At 45.1% G+C, this 23,595-nt stretch overlaps 1 protein-coding gene across 5 annotated transcripts in view; it reads left to right on the top strand.

The window, feature by feature from the left end:
* The window catches only part of fhod1 (formin homology 2 domain containing 1), a 386,223-nt gene that overhangs the window by 274,840 nt on the left and 87,788 nt on the right, over positions 1-23,595 (top strand). For all 5 annotated transcript variants that reach the window (XM_068049567.1, XM_068049568.1, XM_068049569.1 and 2 more), the window contains one exon: positions 13,537-13,904. In XM_068049567.1, the coding sequence (XP_067905668.1) occupies positions 13,537-13,904 (368 nt within the window). The remainder of the gene's footprint in view (positions 1-13,536; positions 13,905-23,595) is intronic.

Genomic DNA, 23,595 nt, shown 5'->3' with positions numbered 1-23,595 from the left:
GTTTATCTTTAAATCCTTTATCGAACAAGTGTGTAACGTTTGCAATTGTCCAGTCCTCTGGCAACACCCCTGTATCTAAGGAAGATTGGAAGATTAAGGCCAGAACCTCCACAATTTCCTTCCTTACTTCCCTTGGCATCCTCAGATGCATCCCATCCAGTCCTGGTGACTTACTCACTTTATGTACAGCTAGCCTTTTGAATACCTCCTCGTTATCAATTTTTAGCCCATCCAGTGTCTCAACTACTTTCTCATTCACTATGGCTTCAGCATCCTTTTCCTTTGTAAAGGCAGATACAAAGTACTCATCTAATACCTCAGCCATGCCCTCTGCCTCTATGCATAGATCCCTTTTTTAGTCCCGAATCGGCCCACACCTCTTACTACCCTTTTACTATTTATATGCCTATCGAACACTTTTGAATTCCCTTTTATGTTGGCTGCTTATCCTTTCTCTTACTCTGTCTTTGCCTCTCTTATTTCCCTTTTCACTTCCTCTCTGACCTTTTTATATTTAGCCTGGTTCTCGCATATGATCAACCTGACATCTGTCACACATACCCTTTTTCTGCTTCATCTTACTCTTTATCTCTTTCATCATCCATGAGCTCTCGCTTTGGTTACCCTACCTTTCCCCCTCATGGGAAGCTCGAAGGGCTGTAGGGCTTAAGGAGGTTGCAGAGACAGTGAGGGGTGAGACCATGAAGGGATTTGAAAACAAAGATGAGAATTTTAAAACTGAGGTGCTGCTGCACCATGAGCTAAAGTAGATCAGCGAACACAGGGGTGATAGTGAACATGACTTGGTGCGGGTTAGGATACAGGCAGCAGTATTTTAGATGAGCTTAAGTTTACGGAGGGTGGAAGATGAGAGGCTGGCCACGAAAGCATTGGAATGGTCAGGACTGGAAGTAACAAAAGCATGGATAACCCAAACGGAATGACTGTTGTACCCTTTAGAACAAAATGAATGGCTTCCACAGACTCCGAATCTATTGTTCGCAAGATTCCTGAAGTGACTGTATGGTGAGATTTTAGAGTCATAGAGTTTTACAGCACAGAAACAGGCCCTTTGGCCCAACGCGCCTGCGCCGACCATCAGGCACCCGTCCTAACAAATTCCATTTCCCTGCACTTGACCCGTAGCCTTGTATGTTATGGCGTTTCATGTTCTCCTCTAAATATTTCTTGAATGTTGTGATGGTTCCTGCCTCTACCACCCCTTCAGGCAGTGTGTTCCAGATTCCAACCACCCTCTGGGTGAAAGAATTCTTCCTCAACTCCCCTCTAAACCTCCTGCCCCTTACCTTAAATCTATCCCACCTAGTTATTGATCTCTCCGTTAAGGGAAAAAGTCTCTTCCTATCGATCCTATCAATGCCCCTCGTAATCTTGTATTCCTCAGTCATGCCCCCCTCAGCCTTCTCCGCTCCAAAGAAAACAAACCCAGCCTATCTAGTCTGTCCTCATAACTGAAATGCTCCAGCCCAGGCCAACATCCTGGTGAATCTGCTCTGCACCTTCTCCAGTGCAATCGCATCCTTCCTATGGTGTGGCGACCAGAACTGTACACAGTACTCCAACTGTGGCCGAACCAGTGTTTTATACAGCACCATCATAACCCCCCTGCTCTTATATTCTATGCCTCGGCTAATAAAGGAAAGTATCCTGTATGCCTTCCTAACCACCTTATCTACCTGTGCTGCTGCCTTCAGTGATCTATGGACAAGCACACCAAGGTCTCTCTGATCCTCTGTACTCCCTAGGGTCCTACCATCCATGGTATATTCCATTGCCTTGTTAGACCTCCCAAAGTGCATCACCTCACACTTCTCAGTATTAAACTCCATTTGCCACGACTCCGCCCATCTCACCAGCCCATCTATATCATCCTATAGTCTAAGGCTTTCCTCCTCACTATTTACGACACCAATTTTTGTGTCGTCTGCGAACTTACTGATCGTACCTCCTATAGTCACGTCTAAATCATTAATGTGCACTACAAACGGTAAGGGTCCTAGCACCGATCCCTGCGGTACCCCACTGGTCACAGGCTTCCACTCGCAGAAACAACCCTCTACCATCACCCTCTGCCTCCTGCCAATAAGCCAATTTTGGATCCAAATTACCATGGATCCCATGGGCCTTTACTTTCTTAACCAATCTCCCATGGGTGACCTTATCAAAAGACTTACTGAAGTCCATGTAGACTACATCAGATGCTTTACCCTCATCTACACCTCTAGTTAGCTGCTTGAAAAATTCAATCAAACTTGTTAGACACGATTGCCCCCTGACAAAGCCATGCTGACTATCCTTGATTAATCCCTGCCTCTCCAAGTGGAGATTAATCCTGTCTCTCAGAATTTTTTCCAATAATTTCCCTACCACTGATGTTAGACTCACCAGCGTGTAATTATCTGGTTTATCCCTGCTACTCTTCTTGAATAATGGTAACACATTTGCTGTCCTCCAATCCTCTGGTACCTCTCCTGTGGCCAGAGAGGATTTGAAAATTTGTGTCAGAGCCCCCGCTATCTCCTCCCTTGCCTCACATAGCAGCCTGGGATACATTTCATCTGGGCCTGGGGATTTATCCACCTTCAAGCCCGCTAATACAGCTAATACTTCCTCCTTTTCAATGCTAATTTGATCTAGTATATCGCAATCCCCTTCCTTGATCACTACACCTACATCGTTCCTCTCCATAGTGAACACAGATAAAAAATAATCGTTCAAAACCTCACATATGTCCTCTGGCTCCACACACAGATTGCCTCTTTGATCCCTAATGGGCCCCACTTTTTCCCTGGTTATCCTCTTGCCCCTAACCTACTTATAAAACGCCTTAGGATTTTCCTTTATCTTGTCTGCCAGTGATTTTTCATGCTCCCTCTTCGCTCTCCTAATTACTTTGTTAAGTACTCCCCTACACTTTTGATACTCCTGTAGGGCCTCCACTGTTTTCAGCGCTCTGAATCTGCCATACGCCTCCTTTTTTTTCCTTATCCAATCCTCTATATCCCTTGACATCCAGGGTTCCCTTGACCTGTTGGTCCTACTCTTCACCTTTACAGGAACATGCTGCACCTGAACCCTCACAATTTCCCTTCTAAATGACTCTCGCTGGTCTGATGTAGACTTTCCTATAAGAAGCTGCTCCCAGTTCACTTTAGCGAGGTCCTGTTTTATCATATTGAAATCTGCCTTCCCCCAATTCAGTACTCTTATTTCCAATCCCTCTGTGTCCTTTTCCATAACAATCTTAAATCTTACAGTTATGGTCACTATTGCCGAAATGCTCCCCCACTGCCACTTCTACCACTTGTCCGGCTTCATTAAGTCCAGTACTGCTCCTCCTTTTGTAGGACTCTCTACGTGCTGGCTCAAAAAGCTCTCCTGAATGCACTTGAAGAATTCTGCCCCCTTTAAGCTTTTTGCACTCATACTATCCCCTCTAATATAGGGGAAGTTGAAATCCCCTACTATTATTACCCTATTATTATTGCACCTCTCTGAGATTTGCCAACATATACTGCTGCTCTACCACTGCCTGACTGTTTGGAGGCCTGGAGTACACTCCCAGCCAAGTAATAGCCCCCTTTTTGTTTTTAAGTTCTACCCATATGGCCTCATTAAAGGAACCTTCTAAGATATCATCCCTCCTTACTGCAGTAATTGTCTGTTTAATCAACAGTGCAATGCCACCTCTTTTACGCCCTCCCCTATCACGTCTGAAGATTCTATAGCCTGGGATATTAAGCTGCCAGTCCTGCCCTTCCCTCAACCATGTCTCAGTAATAGCAATAATATCATATTCCCATGTGTTAATCAACGCCCTCAATTCATCTGCCTTACTAGTAAGACTCCTTGCATTAAAATATATACAATCTAGCCTTGCATTATTTGCCTGAGCCTTAACAGATCTACTTTTACTCTGTCCTCCGGACTGACTTAGCTTCACATTTATATTTGATTGTACATCACCCCCTACTGTGCTTCCACTCTGTATCCCATCCCCCTGCCAAATTAGTTTAAACCCCACCCCAACAGCACTAGCAAACCTCCCAGCAAGGATGCTGGTCCCGTTCTGGATCAGGTGCAACCCGTCCATCGTGTACAGATAATTTTGTGTTCGTTTGAAGTGGTATTCTGCTTTCATTCACTTTGCGGATTGATCTTGTTTCTGTTAACATTTCTGGGACTGAATTACCAATGCTTGAGCTGCTCCAGCAATACACAATCCTCTGATGAGGACTGGCCATTTTTCTATACGTCTTTGTTTGTCATCTCTTGTTGCTCAGGTTTCTCGTAACTGGTAGCCAGGTATAGCTAATAAAACTGTATTCCATTAGACCAAATTTACACTGCACTGGTGTCACCAGACTTCCTCTGATTTTGTAGCATGCATGGAGCAGTCAGTATAAATTAGCCACATAAGCCACTGGATCAGAGGGAGAAAAGATCAAAACCTGAAACAACCTATTAACCAAACTTGCTGGATCTATGTGGGGCACTGCTGCCATTATATTCCAGACCTCAGCACTTACCCTATCATACTCAGCAACAGAGTACTGTGTACCTGTCTGACCTAGGTCATCTCACACACACACTCAACTCAACTGAATGCACCAATGCGCATCATAACTGGAACCCTCTGCTCAACACCCCTCCCCTGGCTTCCTCTCCTCGCAAATATCACTCCCCCACACATCTGCCGACTGAAAAAAACCCACAAGCTGGTTGAAACCATCCGTGCTGCACCTCACTTATCACTCCATAATGGCATGTTCAATCCACCTACTGCCCACCTTCCATCTCGGCAGCCACTATGGAGCAACCTTCCTGAGCAAGCAAGTAGACTTTCTTTGGATCAAGGAATGGGAAACACGGGAAGTCATTAACAAGTTCCTTGTGACAAACCCCATCTATTGAATGGCAGGCTTTGAACTACCACGGCAAGAGTGGTCTTTGCTAAATCAGTTCAGGACAAGCCAGGACCCCTGTGCAGCCAACCTCCACCACTGTGGCCTCAGTACAAAACTCTTATACATTTGTGGAGAGACACAAACAATGCTGTACATTACCGAGGAGTGTTCCCTCAACAGAGTTGAGGACTACTTACCTTAAACTGAGGAGGCTATCGCTTGACTCCGGGAATTTGCATTTGCTAAATAAATAAAGAGGTGACACCAGTACAGTGTAAATTTGCAGGACAAACAAAGCTCTTGGAGGCTGCTCTCCCTGTTGTATAAAAGGGCCTGCAGTTTCATCAATAACAGTGTCCTTCCTCAAGCAGTGAAGTCAATCACTCCAGAGTACAGATCGCATCAGCATACAAGGCACTGACCCACACTTGCCAGGAAGAAAACATGTCAAAGCATGACATACACACCTGCTACACAGATGTTGCACAGCTGTAACAAAGTATAGTATATTTTAGGACCATTTACCTCCTGAACCACCTCCAGGAGGCTGTGGAATATAAATAGAATCTCACACCGGGTGCTGATGTGCTGTGATTGTTCTTTCACCCTTGGAAAACATCCACACATTTCATTACAGCTATGTTGCCTCTAAGTTATATGGGGCCCCTTTCATCCTTGAAAGAATAGTGCATGTATCATCAGTGTGCAGCTATGTTTCAGTGGTACAATTTCTTATCAAAGAGAAATTCTCATAATTTATATCAACTCTGAAAAGATTTGGGTTTAACTTTAACCTGCTTTTGATAAATAGGAAAGTCTGAGATTAAAAGGAAAAAATGCTTGAAATACACCCCACAAGTCGGTCAGTGTCAGTTCTCATCTCTAATGGTGCTCTCAGTTGAAACAGCAACCGATCATTTTTTTCAGTCTTGTGTTTTGTGCATTTGCAGCATTTTTCATATCTTTGCCCTTTTTGTCTATTTTGGTTAAATTTTTAAAACATCGTGTAAAGCAGGTAATTTAATTGGAGGAGCTTTGTCTGAAAGAGGAGGTTCTGCAGGAGGTGTATTAATTTGTACAGACCCTCAGGTTGCATCGGCAGTTTGACATCTTAACTGTGTGTCAATTCAGCTCCCTCATACATTGAAGTTCAGGGAATCTCCTGGATGATGTCATCAGCTTTTAGAGAAATGGACAAAAAATAAACTATGTTGACCGTTTACCTTAGTTTTTGAGCTACTTCTTTCTTATCCACCTTTCATAGCAGCGGTAACAATCCATGTATTGTTTATTATAAAGGTAAGCAAGGTATTAAACCACAGGCTGTTTAGTCCTGAAAAGTGCTGATGATGAAGTCCCATTCTTAAGTAACAGACACCTGCTGAATTCAACGTAAAATGATTGTGTACGAAGTACAGAATCTTTTCCCTGCTAGGTGGGAACAGCATGTGAGCACTTTCTATTTGCAGAAGTGTAAGAGACTTAGGATGACTTGCTCAACCATTGAGGGAATGCTATTCAATATTATATCTATCTTTCGGCCCAATTTAGAACATAACATAAGAAATAGGAGCAGGAGACCATACAGTCCTTCAAGCCTGCTCCGCCATTCAATACGATCATGGCTGATCTGCTTCAACTCCACTTTCCCGCCCATTTGCCATATCCCTTGATTCCTTGAGAGGCCAAAGGAGAAGGAGCACTGAATATCACTATTTCAGATTAGCGGATGGAAACTAATTATCCAGAAGATTACAATGAGCCAAGTAGCAACAGGCTGCATCATAATGCAAATGGAAACGTTGCAACACATAGTTTTACCTCAGTGCCTGCACGCCATTCGAACTCTTGATTTTCAATTCATGTTGGAAAAATGCAGGAGAAGTTGATGGCTTTCTTCATGTTTTATCATCTTACTCCAAAGTTCAATCATTCTGGCTCCCATCATTAGAAGAATTCAAGAAAATCAGCAAGCCTGCAGTTGATCTGAAGCCACTCATTGACTAGGATTTTCTGGCTCCTTTGTGGACGGCCTTGGAAGCAGTGGGGGGCTTAAAATTTCGTGTGGTGTCAGCACACCAAGTACCAATTTTACGAGCGGCAGATGGCATGTCCAGTGGAAATGGCATGCGGATCTGAAAACAAGGTATTTAAAGCACTTAAAAGTGCCAATTGACTGAGAAATTACAGACCCATTCCAATTTTGTACAAAGTAAATGGGGGCCACGGGGCGTCAGAACCCCGGCGGGTATATCACAGCAGCAAAGAGGCGACAGGTCAGGTCAGTGTTGAATTCAGCAGCTTTTGGGTGAGGCAGCATGCCTTCACTGGAAGGCTGGGGCAGCACGGCCATATCATATTGCAGCGAGGAGGGGAAGTTCAGGTGCCAGGATATGGGGTTGAACCTCCATAGTGCCATATGGCAGTTGAAAGGGGGCTGAGAGGGGGTGGGTGGGGTGGTTGGAGGAAGCATTGGGAGAGTGGCCCTTGAGACCATGAGTGCCCACATGCCATCACCCACTCAGGAGGCCGATTTTCCAGCAAAAAGGAGAATTTGATAGGGAGGGAGCTGCAGCCAGAGGGATCCAGACAGCAGCAACCTCATGGCCACCTGCAGGGGCAGCCTCGCATGGGAAAGCAGGAGAAGGTTGCAGAGTGAACTGCGAGCAGGCTCCAGCACAGAAGAAGGTACCCTGTAGCGAGGGTATACAGACAGAGGATGAGCTACCTCCAGATGTCGGAGCGGCAGTGTCACCAAATACCGTGCCTCTCCCAAGAGGCCGTCACAGATCTTTGTGCACCATGATGAGGGACATGTTGAGCCCCATTGGTATTGGTGGTCACCCAATGCCAGTGCCGGTGAAGGTCATCTTGGCCCTCAACTTCTACACCTCCGGTTCATTCCAGGGGTCCACTGGAGAGATGTGTGGAATCTCCTAATCAGGGGCACATCATTGCATCAAGGTGGTGATCTATGCCTTCTTCAGGGAGCCCAGCCAATACATCCATTATTGCACTGATCTAGACAGTCAGTCTGAGAGAGCCATAGGATTTGGGGCCATCACTGTATTCCCCCAGGTGAATGTGTGATAGACTGAACACATGTGGCCATCAAGGCTCCCACAGGCCAGCCAGCGGTCTCCATTAATAGGAAGGGATTCCATTCCCTCAAAATGCAGCTGGTCTGTGAACACCGCCAATGGATCCTGCAGGCATGTGCTCGGTACTCTGGAAGCAGCCACGACACCTACATACTCAGAAACTCTCAGGTGCCTGAGCTTTGCAGTCCACCCACATGCCTTCAGGGTTGGATTCTTGGCGCCAAGGGCTACCTGTTAAAGAGATGGCTACTAACTTCAGTGGGCAACCATAGAATGGAAGCAAAGGAGAGATACAACACCAGCCACGCGGCAACATGAGCCACCATCAAGCACACCAGAGGTCTCCTGAAGATGAGATTCAGGTGCCTGGATCGTTCGAGAGGGACATTTCAATATTCCAAAGCAAGGGTCTCCCAGATCATGGTGGTCTGCTGCGCTTTGCGCAATCTGGCGCTGCAGAGACGGGGAGTCCCTGGCCAATGAGGATATAGTGAAGCGCGAGGCATCCTCAGATGATGAGGAAGCTGATGACCAGCTGCAGCATCCTGAAAGACATGATGGACCCGCATGGAAGGTTCAATGACATCGGTGCTTGGGAGGCACTTAAATGTCATTCTTCCAATCAAATAAAGATCCACCTTCACCCTCCACTGTTACCATTTACCTCAGTTGCAAGCTCGGCCTCCAGGGCCCAATGTCACCTGGTGCTTCTGCATGGTCAATATGACAAACACAGGCACTCTGCTCCCTCCCAAACAGTCCTTGGCGTGAGTCATGGTGCTTCTACACTTCCAGGGACCCTCCAGCAATAGATGGAAATGTTGACATAATGCATAACACCTTTGTTACAAATGTAAGCAGACACAAGCAGTGTAACAATCTATTCACCCGTGAAGCCGAGTGGATTTTCTTAATTCTCCTGTGAGTGCTTCTCTGCAATGCTCCCCTTTCACTGCCAGCTATGGTGGAGGTAGGCTGCCGACCTTTCCGGCCCATGGCTTGGGATGACCTTGGTTGTCGTCCTCTGGCTACCTGAGGCCTGGAGGGCCCCGGCATGCTGAGGGGCTCCTGCACAGTTGCAGGAGCCTTCCCTTTCATCATGGCAACTTGAGGCAGTGATGTCACAGGCAGAGCGGCTGATGAGCTGCTGTCTGGTGGAGACTCCTGGTGTCTCATCCAACTCTCACCTTGCCACTCCTCCATTGAGCTCATGGGCAAGGCAATGGCATGCAGGTCTGCGCACATCTCTGGCATCCACCGACTAGTCTGCGGGATCTGGCTCTCCTTGTGGGAGTCGCCAATCTCTCAATGGAGGAGGCCACACATGCAGATGAGAGAGAAATGGCAGCACTCATGACCTGGATGGACTCCTCCACTGTCTGAACCAGGGTGCTCATATCCTCTGGAATCTCCACCGATCTTCAGGCACCTCATACTGTAGGTACAGCATCTTCTACCTTACTGACAACTCCAAAGACCTGTCATCAGCCACAGTGGGCAGGCACAAACGCATATCCACCAACGTAAAAGTATCTGCTATACTCTCTGAGGCACCTACCTCCTCCTCAGAGGCTGACAGCTGTGCCCCAGAGATGGCAACTCTCTGTTTTTGTGGATGACCTGTGTGAGGCAACAGAAAGATTCTAGAAAGATCAAAGTGTTTTGTCTTTCCAAACGTGAGCCTCCAGAATTGGCTGGTCTTCAGATTGATGTAGGTTCAGCAGAGGGCACAGAAACACCATCCCTCGTGCTCACCTAAGGTCCTTCTCGCTCGCTCATGAGGCTACTCACCCTCTTGCGCCCGCACTCCTGCATCGCCATCCACGATGGAACGGCTGCCATGCTGCCCTGCCAATTTCAGAGCTGCCTCTTTCATGGCATGAGGATAGCAAAAAATGGCACCCTACTGCTGGTCTGGGCCCTCTCTTTGGCATTGTGGGCTCTCTTCTCCTGCAGGAACAAGGAAAAGGAATGTTAGTTGCCCCACAGTAACATGCACAAGACCTAAGCGGGTGGCAGTCTAGCTGTTAATTTTGGGGGCACTCGAATGCGTGCCAGTATTTGGCCACAGATTAGCACCTGTTGACTGAGCTGCATCCATTCCTTTTATAGGAACGGCTGCAGCCTGACCCCATTGTTACCGACTGAGTGGGCTCTCCCTCCCCAACAACTGCACCTTCGCACATATCCATTTGTTAACCCCTAAGGGGACCGCTGGGGTTCATTCATGCGCTTGCAGTTCTGCAGTCAGGTTCTTTGGATGACCCCAAGGCTACTGACCTCCTCTGTCACCTCCCTCCAGGCCTGCTTTGTTAGACCTCCTGCCTTTCCCGAGTCACCTAGAGGAGAGCATGCAGAGAGTCATCACTGAACTGTAGGGCCACTCAGAATCTTACTTCCGCTATGCCAACAAGTGCCTTGTTCCTCTGGCCTTCACAACGCCTGCTTCACTGACCAGTAGACCTACTCACACCGGCAGTCCTGGACTGCTGGCTAGGTCTTCAAGAAGGCCTTCAGTCATGGAAGGCTTCAGCTGCATTCCAGTGCTGGCAGCCTTTAAAGATGGTATCAGCACATCCATTGGCATCAGCTGACATTGTGGCTGCGGCTTCATTGCCTGCCTCCATCCCCGGAATGGTCTGCCCCCCCTTGCCCCCCGCCTGCTGCCAGTTAATGGGCCTAGCCAGTGAGAGATAGCCGTGCAATCGGGGATCGGGGCAGGAATGCCAGTGCCACCTGCTTAAAGCCCTGGTGGCCACTCCTCAGCTCTATGCGTAAAATCTTGCCCATTGTCTTTTAGGTCTTCCTGTGGATTTTGTGATGAAATCTGCTATAGATCTGTTGTGATCACATGATGGCACATGGCGCTGCTGTTGCTACACTGCATGCATGGAGATAGTTGGCAAAGTAGCTCAATCACTTGCTGTGACCACGCTCTTAAAACCTCAATGGCAGCTTCCTTCAGTGGGTAGAGAGGTGGTGGGGAGGGTTTCAGTAAACTGAGGTTTCCACTCCCTCTTGTACAGGAGTTGGACGCTCTTTTCCTGCTGGTGTCTAGTTTTAATATAATTTACACTCATTTTAATGTACGCTATCAGTTCCTCCTCCATTTTATAATGTCATTTACCACTTTTTCTTGTTCTGTACGGTTCATTTTCTAAACCTAAAAAAAACTAAAACCTATTAATCTATTTAGACCATTTGCCATTAGAAGCTGAGTTCTGGTTTCCTGACTATAATGAAAGTGGCACCTGATGGAAAGTAAAACTAAAGGTTAATAGCTGAACATCTGAATAGTCCTTTTCTCAAATTGTAAAAGAAGAAAGAAAACACCATCATGGACTCCTGTCATCTCGGCAACAAGAGTCAGTACATCCTTTCTAGAAAAATATATGAAGCTTGCTGTTGATGTTAACCTAAACAGGCCTTTGGTCCTCTGTTGAAAGCATAACTCCAAAATCTGCCGTCTTTGCAAATAGTCTTACTCCCTACATGGCAGAAATACTCAGTCCCTAGTATGTGGTTTGGGGAGATAAAACAAAAATACTGTTAGTCCTGGCACTGAATAAAATTATTTTGATCTGGGATGGGCACAAGAATTGAGCAGGTGCTACAGCAAGGTAAAGGCTCTGCCCTTTGTGAATAGAAACTCAATCTGCAAATGCACACACATATTAATTTTAACAAAGGAATGTATTTACTATAGCAAAGAACAAATGATTTCATGCAGTTTTTTTTACTTGGAATGGATGGCATTTAAAAAGATGAAGCAGTTTGCCATTATTAGCTGTAGGAGACTGTTCATTTACTTTGAAATGCGTACACCACTTCATTCCTTTCATATTTTCGTGTTGATTTGCCTACATGTAGAGTTTGATAAATCATGTGCTTTTCCATCATTAACTCCATGCTCAACACTCCTCAAATTTTCCATATTTCTCTCTTGCTCCATTTATGTTTCCATTGCTCAGTGTCATACAAAACTCGGGTGTAAAATCCCACAGATAAATCAGAAAGTGCACATAAAATCAGATGGGACTCGCAAAATAGGAAACCTGTCCGTTTGTGTAATGTGATATGTTTTTGAAGTTTTGGCTATGGACAGTTTAACTGTGTAGCAATACTTGGATTTCTGCTTCCTTATAAGGCATAACTGAGTTATTTTTAGAGTTTTCTAGAATGATCTCAGTTTTTTTTTCTTAAAAGTTCATTTAGAAAGTATTAGGTAATGCTGAGTCCATCCATAATCATACAGCTTTGTCATTGTTCCAGATCATGATCAGAATTTTCATATAAACGACAATTTAAAAAGTATGTTTTGAAATGGATTTTTTCCCTTCATATTTATGCAAACACAATTACAAAAATAAATATGAAAACAAGTTGTCAAGCTATCCTGGTCTGTGTAGAAATGAGTAATCAACAAAAAAATACTGGGAAAATGTGTAGTTTACAGGCCAAGTAAATTGTATATAGAATGTTTAGATTTATTGCTTTGCTCTTCATCTGCTTTTCTCTGTTACTGTTTTTTGTTGTTCTCCACATACCCTCCACCATAGATCTTTTCCCCCTTCCATTCATTCCTTTATTATCGTCTTTATAGCAAGGCCTGCTAGAGCTGACTTACTAAGATGCTCCTGTCCACTCCAGTGTGCATACTCAATGCACGTAAAGGGCAAAACAACCTACTGTAGTGGAAACCTGGCAAAATGTCCAGTAAAAAGAATAGACATCCTGGCTTAATTTGAAAAAGTTTCTGATTCCATTAACACAAAAATGCATTGTAAAAATTGACTCTTCAACTTTATTGGCAGAGCTTAAGTCTGCAGATATTCCCCGTTACTTATATTCCAGTGCATCCATTATAAGAACTGTAGACATTTATATTGAGTTTACTAGACTGTTGCTACTCCAATTTTTCATCTTTATTCTACCTAAAAACTTACAATTTATACAGCATCTTTAAAGTAGTAAACCATCCCAAGTGGCTGCACAGAAACAATATCAAACAAAGTTGGACACCGAGCAACAAAAATTAGGACAGGTGACCAAAAGTTTGGTCAAAGTGGTAGGTTTTAAGGAGTGCCTTAAAGGAGGAGAGAGAGATGGAGAGGTTGAAGGAGGGGAATTCCAGAGCTTAAGGCTGAGGCAGGTGAAGACATAGCCACCAATAGTGGAGTGATGGAAAATGGGCATGCACAAGATCACATCTGTTAGTTAATCCCAAGCAAGTATAGAATGCTAAAAGCTTCCATCCTGATGTATTAATAGTGGGGAATTACCTAGATGCTGTACTGGTTTAGACTGTGATTTTCCCTTCATATCAAAGTGATAATACTTAGTACTGATTGTAAAATAATGTACTGTTTTCACTCACATATAGGGTTTGACAGCAGAAATACTGTTCCAAGGTTTCCAATCCCTTTGTGTATAAAGGTTTATGTTACCAGAAGACCCCTTGAATGAAATGCAAATACCAAATCTCACTGTGATTTTCCTATACTCAGAATGCACTGAAGCATGAAGATGGTGAAGATGACGGACAAATGCCAAATGCACGTAGAGACAGGAGGAAGCTGACCCCAAATGGGGATGATGGACGGAAAAACAGGCGTTCTTCAGGACAAAACATGGCTGAGGTATCAGCAGTGATTAGACCAACCAGCCCAGCACACGTGAGACCGCACAGCCCAACCCCTGGAAGACTGAGCCCTGGCAGTCCTACAAGTTTTGATGTTAAGAGTTCAAAGGTGATTTCCATTCACCCAGTACAACCTGACTCCCAAAGCCATTCTACAGTTCATTCAACCACACCTGTACCTCCTGCAAGTGACTTGAACTCACCAACTGTAGACCAAGTAAAATCTTCAACAGAGTAAGTTATTACATTGAGTTTAAAATGAATGATATTAATGAATTGTTTTATAATGGATACTAGGAGATAGCTGGTATGCTGCATTATGTTTTTCTGTACAGTTATGAATGTCATTTTTCATTCTATGAAGACAGTGATGAGGTCCAACAATAGCAAATATGTGAACAGAGGTATTTTTGCTGAGATGATTAAGTGTACTGAAGCATTTCCTACATAAAAAATAACTACACTTTTTAAAAGAAAGTACTTAATTGGCTGGAAAGCACATTGGGATGTCCTGCGGTCATGGAAGACGCTACATATGCAAGTTCTTTCTTCCTTTCAAAGACCGGATTGCAGCTGGCCTTTTCAATGTAGCTGTTAATGTTTAAATGTGTGCTCATCATACATTTTTCATACATATTTAGTTCCACTTAAAGAAGAGAGGAGTCTATTATTTTCCTTTGTATTACCAGCTAAGAAGAATTCAATAAGTCTTTAATTTGTGGAATGATGCATGACACTGGCTGGCTGACTTATTATGTTTCAGTTGTGTTTTATGTGGAGCATCAGAGACGTAACCTGAGATAGTATGACAGTACAAACATGTTTTTATCCCAGTTAGTCTCTAAAGTGATTGTGCTGATTTTGGAATATTTGGCCTCTTACATGTTTAACCATAGCATGCCATTGTTCTGCAATATCCAACAGCAAGTGGTAAATTAGGTGCTGGCCCAACAGGAAACCTTACTCTGTTGAAAGCAGAGGAATTGGGTACTCTTTTGTCAACTTATATTGGAGTTGACAGGTATTTTAGAGCTGAGTATACTTGCCTCATGCTCTGTTGCCCAGAATCCAACACAGAAACAAAAACAGACGTGTGTGTGCGTTTTTACGCAGCTGTGACAACTTCAACTCACCTTCCTATGGCATGTCATGTAGCATCATTTACACTGCCCAGCTCATCCATGTAGCAGCTTTTTCTCAAAAAGAGAGAAAAGTCCACAGCGCTTGGCATTCCTGATTTAAAGAGGATGATGAGGGATTAGCTCATGGGGAACCACAATTATTTGAACGTTATTGAAGTGCCCATATTTTACCATGTTGGTGCAGAGAGCACAGAAATAATGAAAATCAGTTTTAAAAATTGTGTATCTGTAAAGCAGATGCAGTAACTGTCCAAACTTATTAAGGAAACAAAGTACAGTGCACTGAAGCAAGCACTAAAAAAAAGACAGGCCTATAAATCGCTGTAGTGATGCATGAAGATTCCTAACTCCCGCAGCAGTCCACCCAGTTTATCCACTTGAACTGCACAGATCAGGAAGGTACCAAATTCAACCTCTGATCTGTTATGAACATGTGAATGATGACAGGGAAAGGTAAAGACCTTCTGGTCCAGCCAGCCTGCCCCACACAATTATGATACTTTCTGTATCACTATATATACCCCACCCGTAACCATGTGATCTGAGAGAGGCAGTAAACAAAATAAAAACCCAAGCTCAAAACACAGTGTCCAACATTAGATGTGATTCTGCAATTGGGCTAAATAATCCTCAGTCTGCTCACAACCAATACCAGTTGAGGATTGTCAGTCGGGCTCGCAGTGTGGCGCATTTGCACATACTGAAAGCTTCATGTATTAATACACAGAACCCTGTTCTTTGCAGACAGAAAGAACATGTACACACATTGCACCTGTTTCAGCTAAACAAAATAAGTGACAGCCATTCACTGGTTCATTCCTCAGGGCAGTGCCTTGACCAATCAGAGTCAAGCTGCCTGGTTTAAATTTCAAACAAATCTTGCCAGTTAACTTTCAGTCACCATAAACTGATGCATTCTCCATGGCAACGCCTCTACCAATCAGAATCCACTTGCCAACCAACCAGCATTCTCTTCTCATACAGTATAAATTTGTTTTTTCACTTACATTAGTATTCTTGCGAATTGTCCTGATGAATGCAAGATGAAAAGCTTCAACAAAATATCTCTGTTTTCAGCGATATTCATAGTTAAATTTGTAAGATGTGACCTCCTTTTCATGAGGCCATGTTGGAGATCCCTAATATGCTCCCTTCTATCCAAGTAATCATCCAAGTCCCTCAAGCGTTTTTCCTGTTAATGATGTCACACTTTTGGGCCTATAGTTACCTGGGTTTGTCTTCTCATCTTTTTTAAAGATGGGGATTACATTAGCCTCCTTCAAGTCTATGGGAACCACCCCAGAGTGCAGCGAGCTATTAAAAATACAGGCTCGGGGCTGCTACAGAATGTGTCCCATTTCCCCGGGGGCCCATGGTGGATATCATCCAGCCTGGCTGCACTATCTATTGTCAAGTTCTTAATTCTATCTGAAGCAATATTTTTATCTAGTTTAATAATACTTGTTTTGCAATTAAAATCGGTCAATTTTAGTAATTGCGCATCATCGTCAAAAGTGAGGACCAATGCAAAGTACTCACCTGCCATCCTCAGTAAATCCTTTGCAGCCTGCCCTTGAACATCCTTCAATGGCCCATTACAGACTTTGACAGTTCTCTGACTCTTCACATCATTGAAAAAGCTTTTCCTATTACTTCCACAATTTTCTACAATCCTCTTTTCCATTAGCCTTTTAGCTGCCCTAATATCAGCCTTCATTTTCTTTAGCTATTCCTTATACTCAACTCTTTTTAGCAGAGTATTAGATACCTTTAATTTATAGAAACTTTTCTGTTAACATCCTATTTGTGTTTGTACATAAACAGTCAGCCACCGTAGCTTTTTCTCACCACGCTCCCTTCTTATGACTCTGGGTACATATTTGTCTTTCACATTTTTATCTTGTAATTAAAAACTTTCCATTTGTATTTTACATTGGTCTCATCACCGCCCTGTGTGCGGCTCTAAATAAACTACATTAGTAACAGTCTCCAGCTGACACTAGGGGCCTGATTTTCAAATTAGGGTCAGAAACCTGACACCTGGATAATTTCTGTGCCCCGACACCATGACGCTGTCTTGAAATGTAAATGCCCTAATTGGGCCGGTGATGAGCTCGGCACCCAGTTAGTGGCACCGAGAGTAACCAGGAGGTGGGAGATGTCTGGACAACATGAGCGCCAAAGGCCATGATGAGGCCTGCCGCTGCCTTTCAGAAGAGAGCAGGCAGCACCTTGGAGGGCCAGCAGCTTAGCCGAGTAAAGTGGAAGGTAAAGCACTTGATTTGGCGCAAGATCCCCCAGTTCCAGAAATTTTTCAACATCAAAAAAAAACTTTACTTTCTTCCCACTTTGAATCTGACAGCTGTGCACTAACGTGCACCAGACTGTTCGGGTTTGGCAATTTCAACTTTCAACTCTGACCTGTTAGCAAGCTCCTCAAGGAGCTTAATGGGCCGTTAATTCGAGGTGAGCGGGTTCCCCGTTCGCCCTCCCGCCTTCCCTTTGACAATTGTATTGCGTTCCGGAAGCAGTGGGATCCAGTGTCATCCTCAGTGAATGTGGTTTTCAAATCACGCCCACATCCCTTTCCAACCCCACTGGTAATGAAAATGCTGGCTGAGAATTTGGCTCACCACTCTTCAGTCATGTTAAAGATTTGGTAGTTTATGTAATATTCCATAGCATGGGTCTTCTGTGAACTTTGACTCCTGGCAGAGAAAAGCTAATATCAGACCATAGCAATGGTGGCAGTTGTAATTAGATGATTTTCATGATTTAAAAAAAAAGAGGTTTTCTGCTTTATTTGATGAAACCTATATAATATCAAGACAAAACGGGTACATACAGTTGTGATGATCTATTTGTGATGATCTGGAATACACTGCCTGAAAGGGTGGTGGAAGTAGATTCAATAGTAACTTGCAAAAGGGCATGGAATATATACTTAAAATAGGAAAATTTTGCAGCACTATGGGGAAAGAGCAGGGGAATGGAAATAATTGGATAGCATTTACAAAAAGGCATGATGGGCCAAATGGTCATCATCTGTGCTGTGTGATTCTATGTCCATACTGAGATAGATCTTTTGCTCCGTGGTCTATGTTAATCTGTACATGTAGGGCTGGTTGCTGCTGGAGGTGTATTAAATGAGGGGTGTTTCATTATTGAACTGTTGTGCACTGTATTCTGCAAACAGAACTGTAAAGCATCTGCTACCATTTTATCATGTTAGTCCTATCTGCATGAAGCATCCATTAGCAAGTGTTAGAAGTTATCCATTTAGAACAAGGGCATTAGGTTATAAATGCTGCTCTCAGAATTCGTTATTTAGTGTAGATTAATTGAAAATGAGTCACCACTTGATGTAGATAAGAATGCTAGTTTACAGGAAATAGGTTTTTAAGACCAACGCATTTTTGCTCTTTCTAACTGTGACTAGACAATTGTTAAGCAATATATATAACATCTATATATCCATTAAGGGGAAACTTTTTGGACTCCAAACAATGTTAGAGCACATTCCTCTACAATCTGGTGCCTAATACCTCATTTATCACTTCACGTACACAGTAAAATCCTGGAAGTTTTTGACTCAGAGATTTTTATATCAGCAGATGATAATGCCACATTGCTTGGTCTTGGCCAAAATGCCTATTAAAGCAAGTTATATGCGTGTTGAATCTGTGTTTGGGGGGACATACACAAATAAAACATTAAGGAAAGAATGGGATGAGGTCCAAACAGGTGAAAGGCCAGGAAATGCAAAAGTAAGTCACTGGTTTAAATAACCACAAGACAATTATCTGGCAAAATGGGCTGGATTTTCATTACGGAGATGGGAAACAGGAACAAAAACAAGAAATGCTGGATTCACTCAGCAGGTCTGGCAGCATCTGTGGAAAGAGAAGCAGAGTTAACGTTTCGGGTCAGTGACCCTTCTTCGGAACTCGAACTTGGGAAACAGGAGCTGGGTCTGGTTTTGGGTTGGAAACCCACCTCTGTTGGGAAACTGATTCAGGTTCAGATTTTCAAATGGGTAAGCCCTTAGTTGGTATGGAGCCAGGTTTCCAGTCCACTCAGAGCCAGTGGGACTGGGAATGGAGGTGAGTCAGATCAAGTGTGGAATTCATGTAGTCATCCCGCGGCAGCCAGCACTGAGGTTGCTGGTTGTCCTGAGGGAGCAGTTTGTGCCAAAACCTTGCACTGCACCAAAGGTTGCCTTCTCGTCAGGCAGTAGGGACACCTCTCTGTTCAGTGTCATCACCCTCCATCTCACCACAATGACAGAGACCATTGCAGGAGGACATTGGAGGGCACCACCTGACCAGTCTAGGCACTGGAATCACTTCTTCAGAAACCTGATGGTCTGCTCAATGGTTTGCCTACTGAGCAGGTGGCATTGGTTCTATCACCTATGTGCCTCTGTCTTGGGCTCCCATAGAGGAGTCTGTAGCCACCTCCTCAAGGGATTTCCCTTGTCCCCTTAGATCCATCCATACTCTTTGGAGGATGGAGTGAAGACCTGAGGTTGTCTGGACTGATGGAGGATGAAGGTGTCTTGACAACTGCCAGGAAAGTGAGACCATACATGGAGGACCTTGAGGGAGTGGAAGCTGTTCCTGTTGGTGGATCTTACTGGCTGGTCATTGGGTGCTTTGATGGCCACAAGCAATGATGCCCTGCATCTGGGGGAATCCAGTGATGGAGGTGAAACCCATTGGCCGCTGTACCTGCGCAGGCCCATCTGTTCAAAGTGGATGTAGTCACCTAACCTCCTGAATATGGCATCCTTGACCTGCCTGGTAGCATGATGAGCTGCTTACTGCGAGATGCCACCTGGGTCCACAGCTGATCCCTGGAATGACCCAGTTGCATAGAAATTCAGGGCGATGGAGACCTTTGCGGCTGCAAGTATGGGGCTGTCATGGTGCGAAGCCTCAGGTCTTTGTGGATCAGAGCACAAAGGTCCAAGTCCATCTGCCTGGATAGGCAAAACCTCTTACGGCACAGGCACGCTATCATTTGCAGGTATCTGGCTCTTGGATAGTCAACATGGACTTCAGTAAGGCTTTTGATAAGGTCCCGCATGGGAGATTGGTTAAGAAAGTAAAGGCCCATGGGATCCAGGGTAATTTGGCAAATTGGATTCAAAATTGGCTTATTGGCAGGAGGCAGAGGGTGATGGTCAAGGGTTGTTTCCGCGAGTGGAAGCCTATGACCAGTGGTCTACCGCAGGGATCGGTGCTAGGACCCTTACCGTTTGTAGTGTACATTAATGATTTAGACGTGAATATAGGAGGTACGATCAGTAAGTTCGCAGCTGACACAAAAATTGGTGTCGTAAATAGTGAGGAGGAAAGCCTTAGACTACAGGATGATATAGATGGGCTGGTAAGATGGGCGGAGCAGTGGCAAATGGAGTTTAATCCTGAGAAGTGTGAGGTGATGTACTTTGGGAGGTCTAACAAAGCAATGGAATATACAATGGATGGGAGGACCCTAGGGAGTACAGAGGGTCAGAGGGACCTTGGGGTGCTTGTTCATAGATCACTGAAGGCAGCAGCATAGGTAGATAAGGTGGTTAGGAAGGCATACAGGATACTTGCCTTTATTAGCCGAGGCATAGAATATAAGAGTGGGGGTGTTATGATGGAGCTGTATAAAACGCTGGTTAGGCCACAGTTGGAGTATTGTGTACAATTCTGGTCGCCATACTATAGGAAGGACGTGATTGCACTGGAGAGGGTGCAGAGGTGATTCACCAGGATGTTGCCTGGGCTGGAGCATTTCAGCTATGAAGACAGACTGGATAGACTGGAATTGTTTTCCTTGGAGTGGAGAAGGCTGAGGGGGGACCTGATTGAGGTGTACAAAATTGTGAGGGGCATTGATAGGATAGATAGGTAGAAACTTTTTCCCTTAGCAGAGAGGTCAATAACTAGGGGGCATAGATTTAAGGTACGGGGCAGGAGGTTTAGAGGGGAGTTGAGGAGGAATCTTTTCACCCAGAGGGTGGTTGGAATCTGGAACACACTGCCTGAAGGGGTGGTAGAGGCAGGAACACTCACGACATTCAAGAAATATTTAAATGAGCACTTGAAATGCCATAACATATAAGGCTACGGGCCAAGTGCAGGGAAATGGGATTAGTTAGGACAGGCGCTTGATGGTCCACATAGGCTCGTTGGGCCGACGGGCCTGTTTCTGTGCTGTAAAACTCTATGACTCTATGAACTGATGTCTTGGATAGGGCCTTCGTCCCCTTGCAACCCCCCACTGTGCTCCTCTGGCCTCCTGCTATCCAGAAGGTTGCATCTACTGAAGCTCATCCTGGGCTGCTCTGTCCACTGCCAGGGTAGCCTGTTCCCATCTGAACTCCCTCAGCTGGGCTTTGTGCATTCACCAGGACTTCCTCTGCTAACCCCAGCTGCCCAAGTGATGCCAGCAGGCTGGCATCCCTCTTCAGAGTCCTACCACTCACCACTGAGAAAAGCAAGTCTTATAGCTGTAGCAATGGCTACTCTGTGGCACGTTCAGAGCAGCTGAGCTTTATTTGGACCTCTGCACCATGTTAATCAGCCTTTCCCATAGCGCTCATGGCCCTCTACATTGTTCACGTCTTCTACACCCTGCTGTGGTCCAGACATGGCGTTCTCCCTATGCCCTTCCTTTGAAAATCACAAACTGCTCCTGAAAAGCCTTTTAATGAGCTCCACAATGAGACCAACAGGTAATGAATTGGAAGCGTGCGGGCTTGCCATTCCCTCCCTCCCGGCTTCCATTTAAAAATAGCTTTGCTTTCCGGAGGCGGCAGGATCCAGTACCGATCTCCGTGAGTGTGATTTTCAAATTGTTGATGCACCTATGTCCGCTCCCAGTGGGCTTTGCAAATCTGGCCCAATGACGACGTAAATGTCGGTGCCGATCCCGCTCCCGCCCAGCCTGGGGATCCGTCCCGTATTTTACGGATCCCCAGGCTTCAATTGGCCCGAGGCGGGACTTCCACTCACTTGAGGGAGGAGGTCCCGCCTCAGTGAGCTGCCGGCCAATCAACGGGCCGGCAGCTCTTAGTCTCAGCAGCGCCACTGGGAGCGGTGGCCACTGCTGAGACTGCAGCCCAGCCAATGGAGGAGGACGCAATGGAACCGGGACAGAACGTAAGTTCAGGCATCCTCACCGAGGGAATCACCCTGTGCCCGATTGCCAGGCCACCCCCTCCCTGGGGTGTGGAAAGGCCGACAGCTATAGCTGGGTGGCCTTTCACTTCCCCGGCGCACCCGCTTGCCTTGGGTAAAATACCCGTGGAGGTGGGCGAGGGCCGTTAAGTGGCCACTTAAGGGTCTTAATTGGCCTTGGGCGGGCAGGCCGCTTCTCACCCCCCACCCACCCCCTGCCAGCCCTCCGTAAACTTGGTCGGATGCGGAATTGGGGCGGTTAGGCCTCCTGGAGCCTGCCGCTCAATTTTACGCCGCCCCCACATCACCATCCGACCCGCTGGGGTGGGGTAAAATTCCGGCCTGTGTCTGTCATGAGATTTGATTGATGGCCTTATTTAAAGGAGAAAGAAAGGCTGGTAGAGTATTTCAACTGCAAAGTGTCCCACTATCTTTCTCTTGGAAGAAAGAAGCCATCTCTCTATCTTTTACATAGAAACATAGAAAATAGGAGCAGGAGTAGGTCATTTGGCCCTTCGGCATGCTCTGCCATTCAAAAAAGATCATGGCTGATCGTCTAATTCAGTACCCCGTTCCCGCTTTCTCCCACTATCTCCCACTATCCCTTGATCCCTTTGGCATTGAGAAATATATCTATCTCTTTCTTGAATATATTTAATGACTTGGCCTCCACTGCCTTCTGCGGTAGAGAATTCCATAGGTTCACCACCCTCTGAGTGAAGAAATTTCTCCTCATCTCAGTTCTAAATGGCATACCCTGTTTTGTGAGACTGTGACCCCTGGTTCTGGACTTCCCAACCATCGGGAACATCCTTCCTGCATCTAGCCTGTCTAGTCCTGTTAAAATTTTATAGGTTTCTATGAGATCCCCTCTCATTCTTCTAAACTCTAGTGAATATAGGCCTAGTCGACCCAATCTCTCCTCATATGTCAATCCTGCCATCCCAGGAATCAGCCTAGTAAATCTTCTTTTCACTCCCTCCATGGCAAGAACATCAGATAAGGAGACCAAAACTGCACACAATATTCCAGATGTGGTCTCACCAAGGCCCTGTATAACTCCAGTAAGACATCCTTGCACCGGTACTCAAATCTTGCAATGAAGGCCAACATACCATTCACCTTCCTAATTGCTTGCTGCACCTGAATGCTTGCTTTCAGCGACTGGTGTACAAGGACACCCAGGTCTAGTTGCACCTCCCCCTTTCCCAATCTATCATCATTCAGATAATTTTGGAAGATGACCACTATTGCATCCACTATTTCCAGGGCCACTTCCTTTCGTACTCTGAGATGTAGATTATCAGGCCCTGGGAATTTGTCAGCCTTTAACCCCATTAATTTCCCTAGCACTATTTTTTTTTACTAATACTGATTTCCTTCAGTTCCTCCCTCTCATTAGATCCTTGGTTCCCTAACATTTCTGGGAAGTTATTTGTGTCCTCCTTTGTGAAGACAGAACCAAAGTATGTGTTTAATTGTTCCGCCATTTCTTTGTTCCCCATTAAAATTTCCCCTGTTCCTGACTATAAGGGACCTTCATTTGTTTTCACTAATCTTTTTCTCTTCACATATTTATAGAAGCTTTTACAGTCATTTTTTATGTTC

Source organism: Heterodontus francisci, chromosome 17 (assembly GCF_036365525.1).
Source record: "Heterodontus francisci isolate sHetFra1 chromosome 17, sHetFra1.hap1, whole genome shotgun sequence".
Classification (NCBI taxonomy): Eukaryota; Metazoa; Chordata; class Chondrichthyes; order Heterodontiformes; family Heterodontidae; genus Heterodontus; species Heterodontus francisci.
This window is presented reverse-complemented; position numbering and strand designations above follow the sequence as displayed.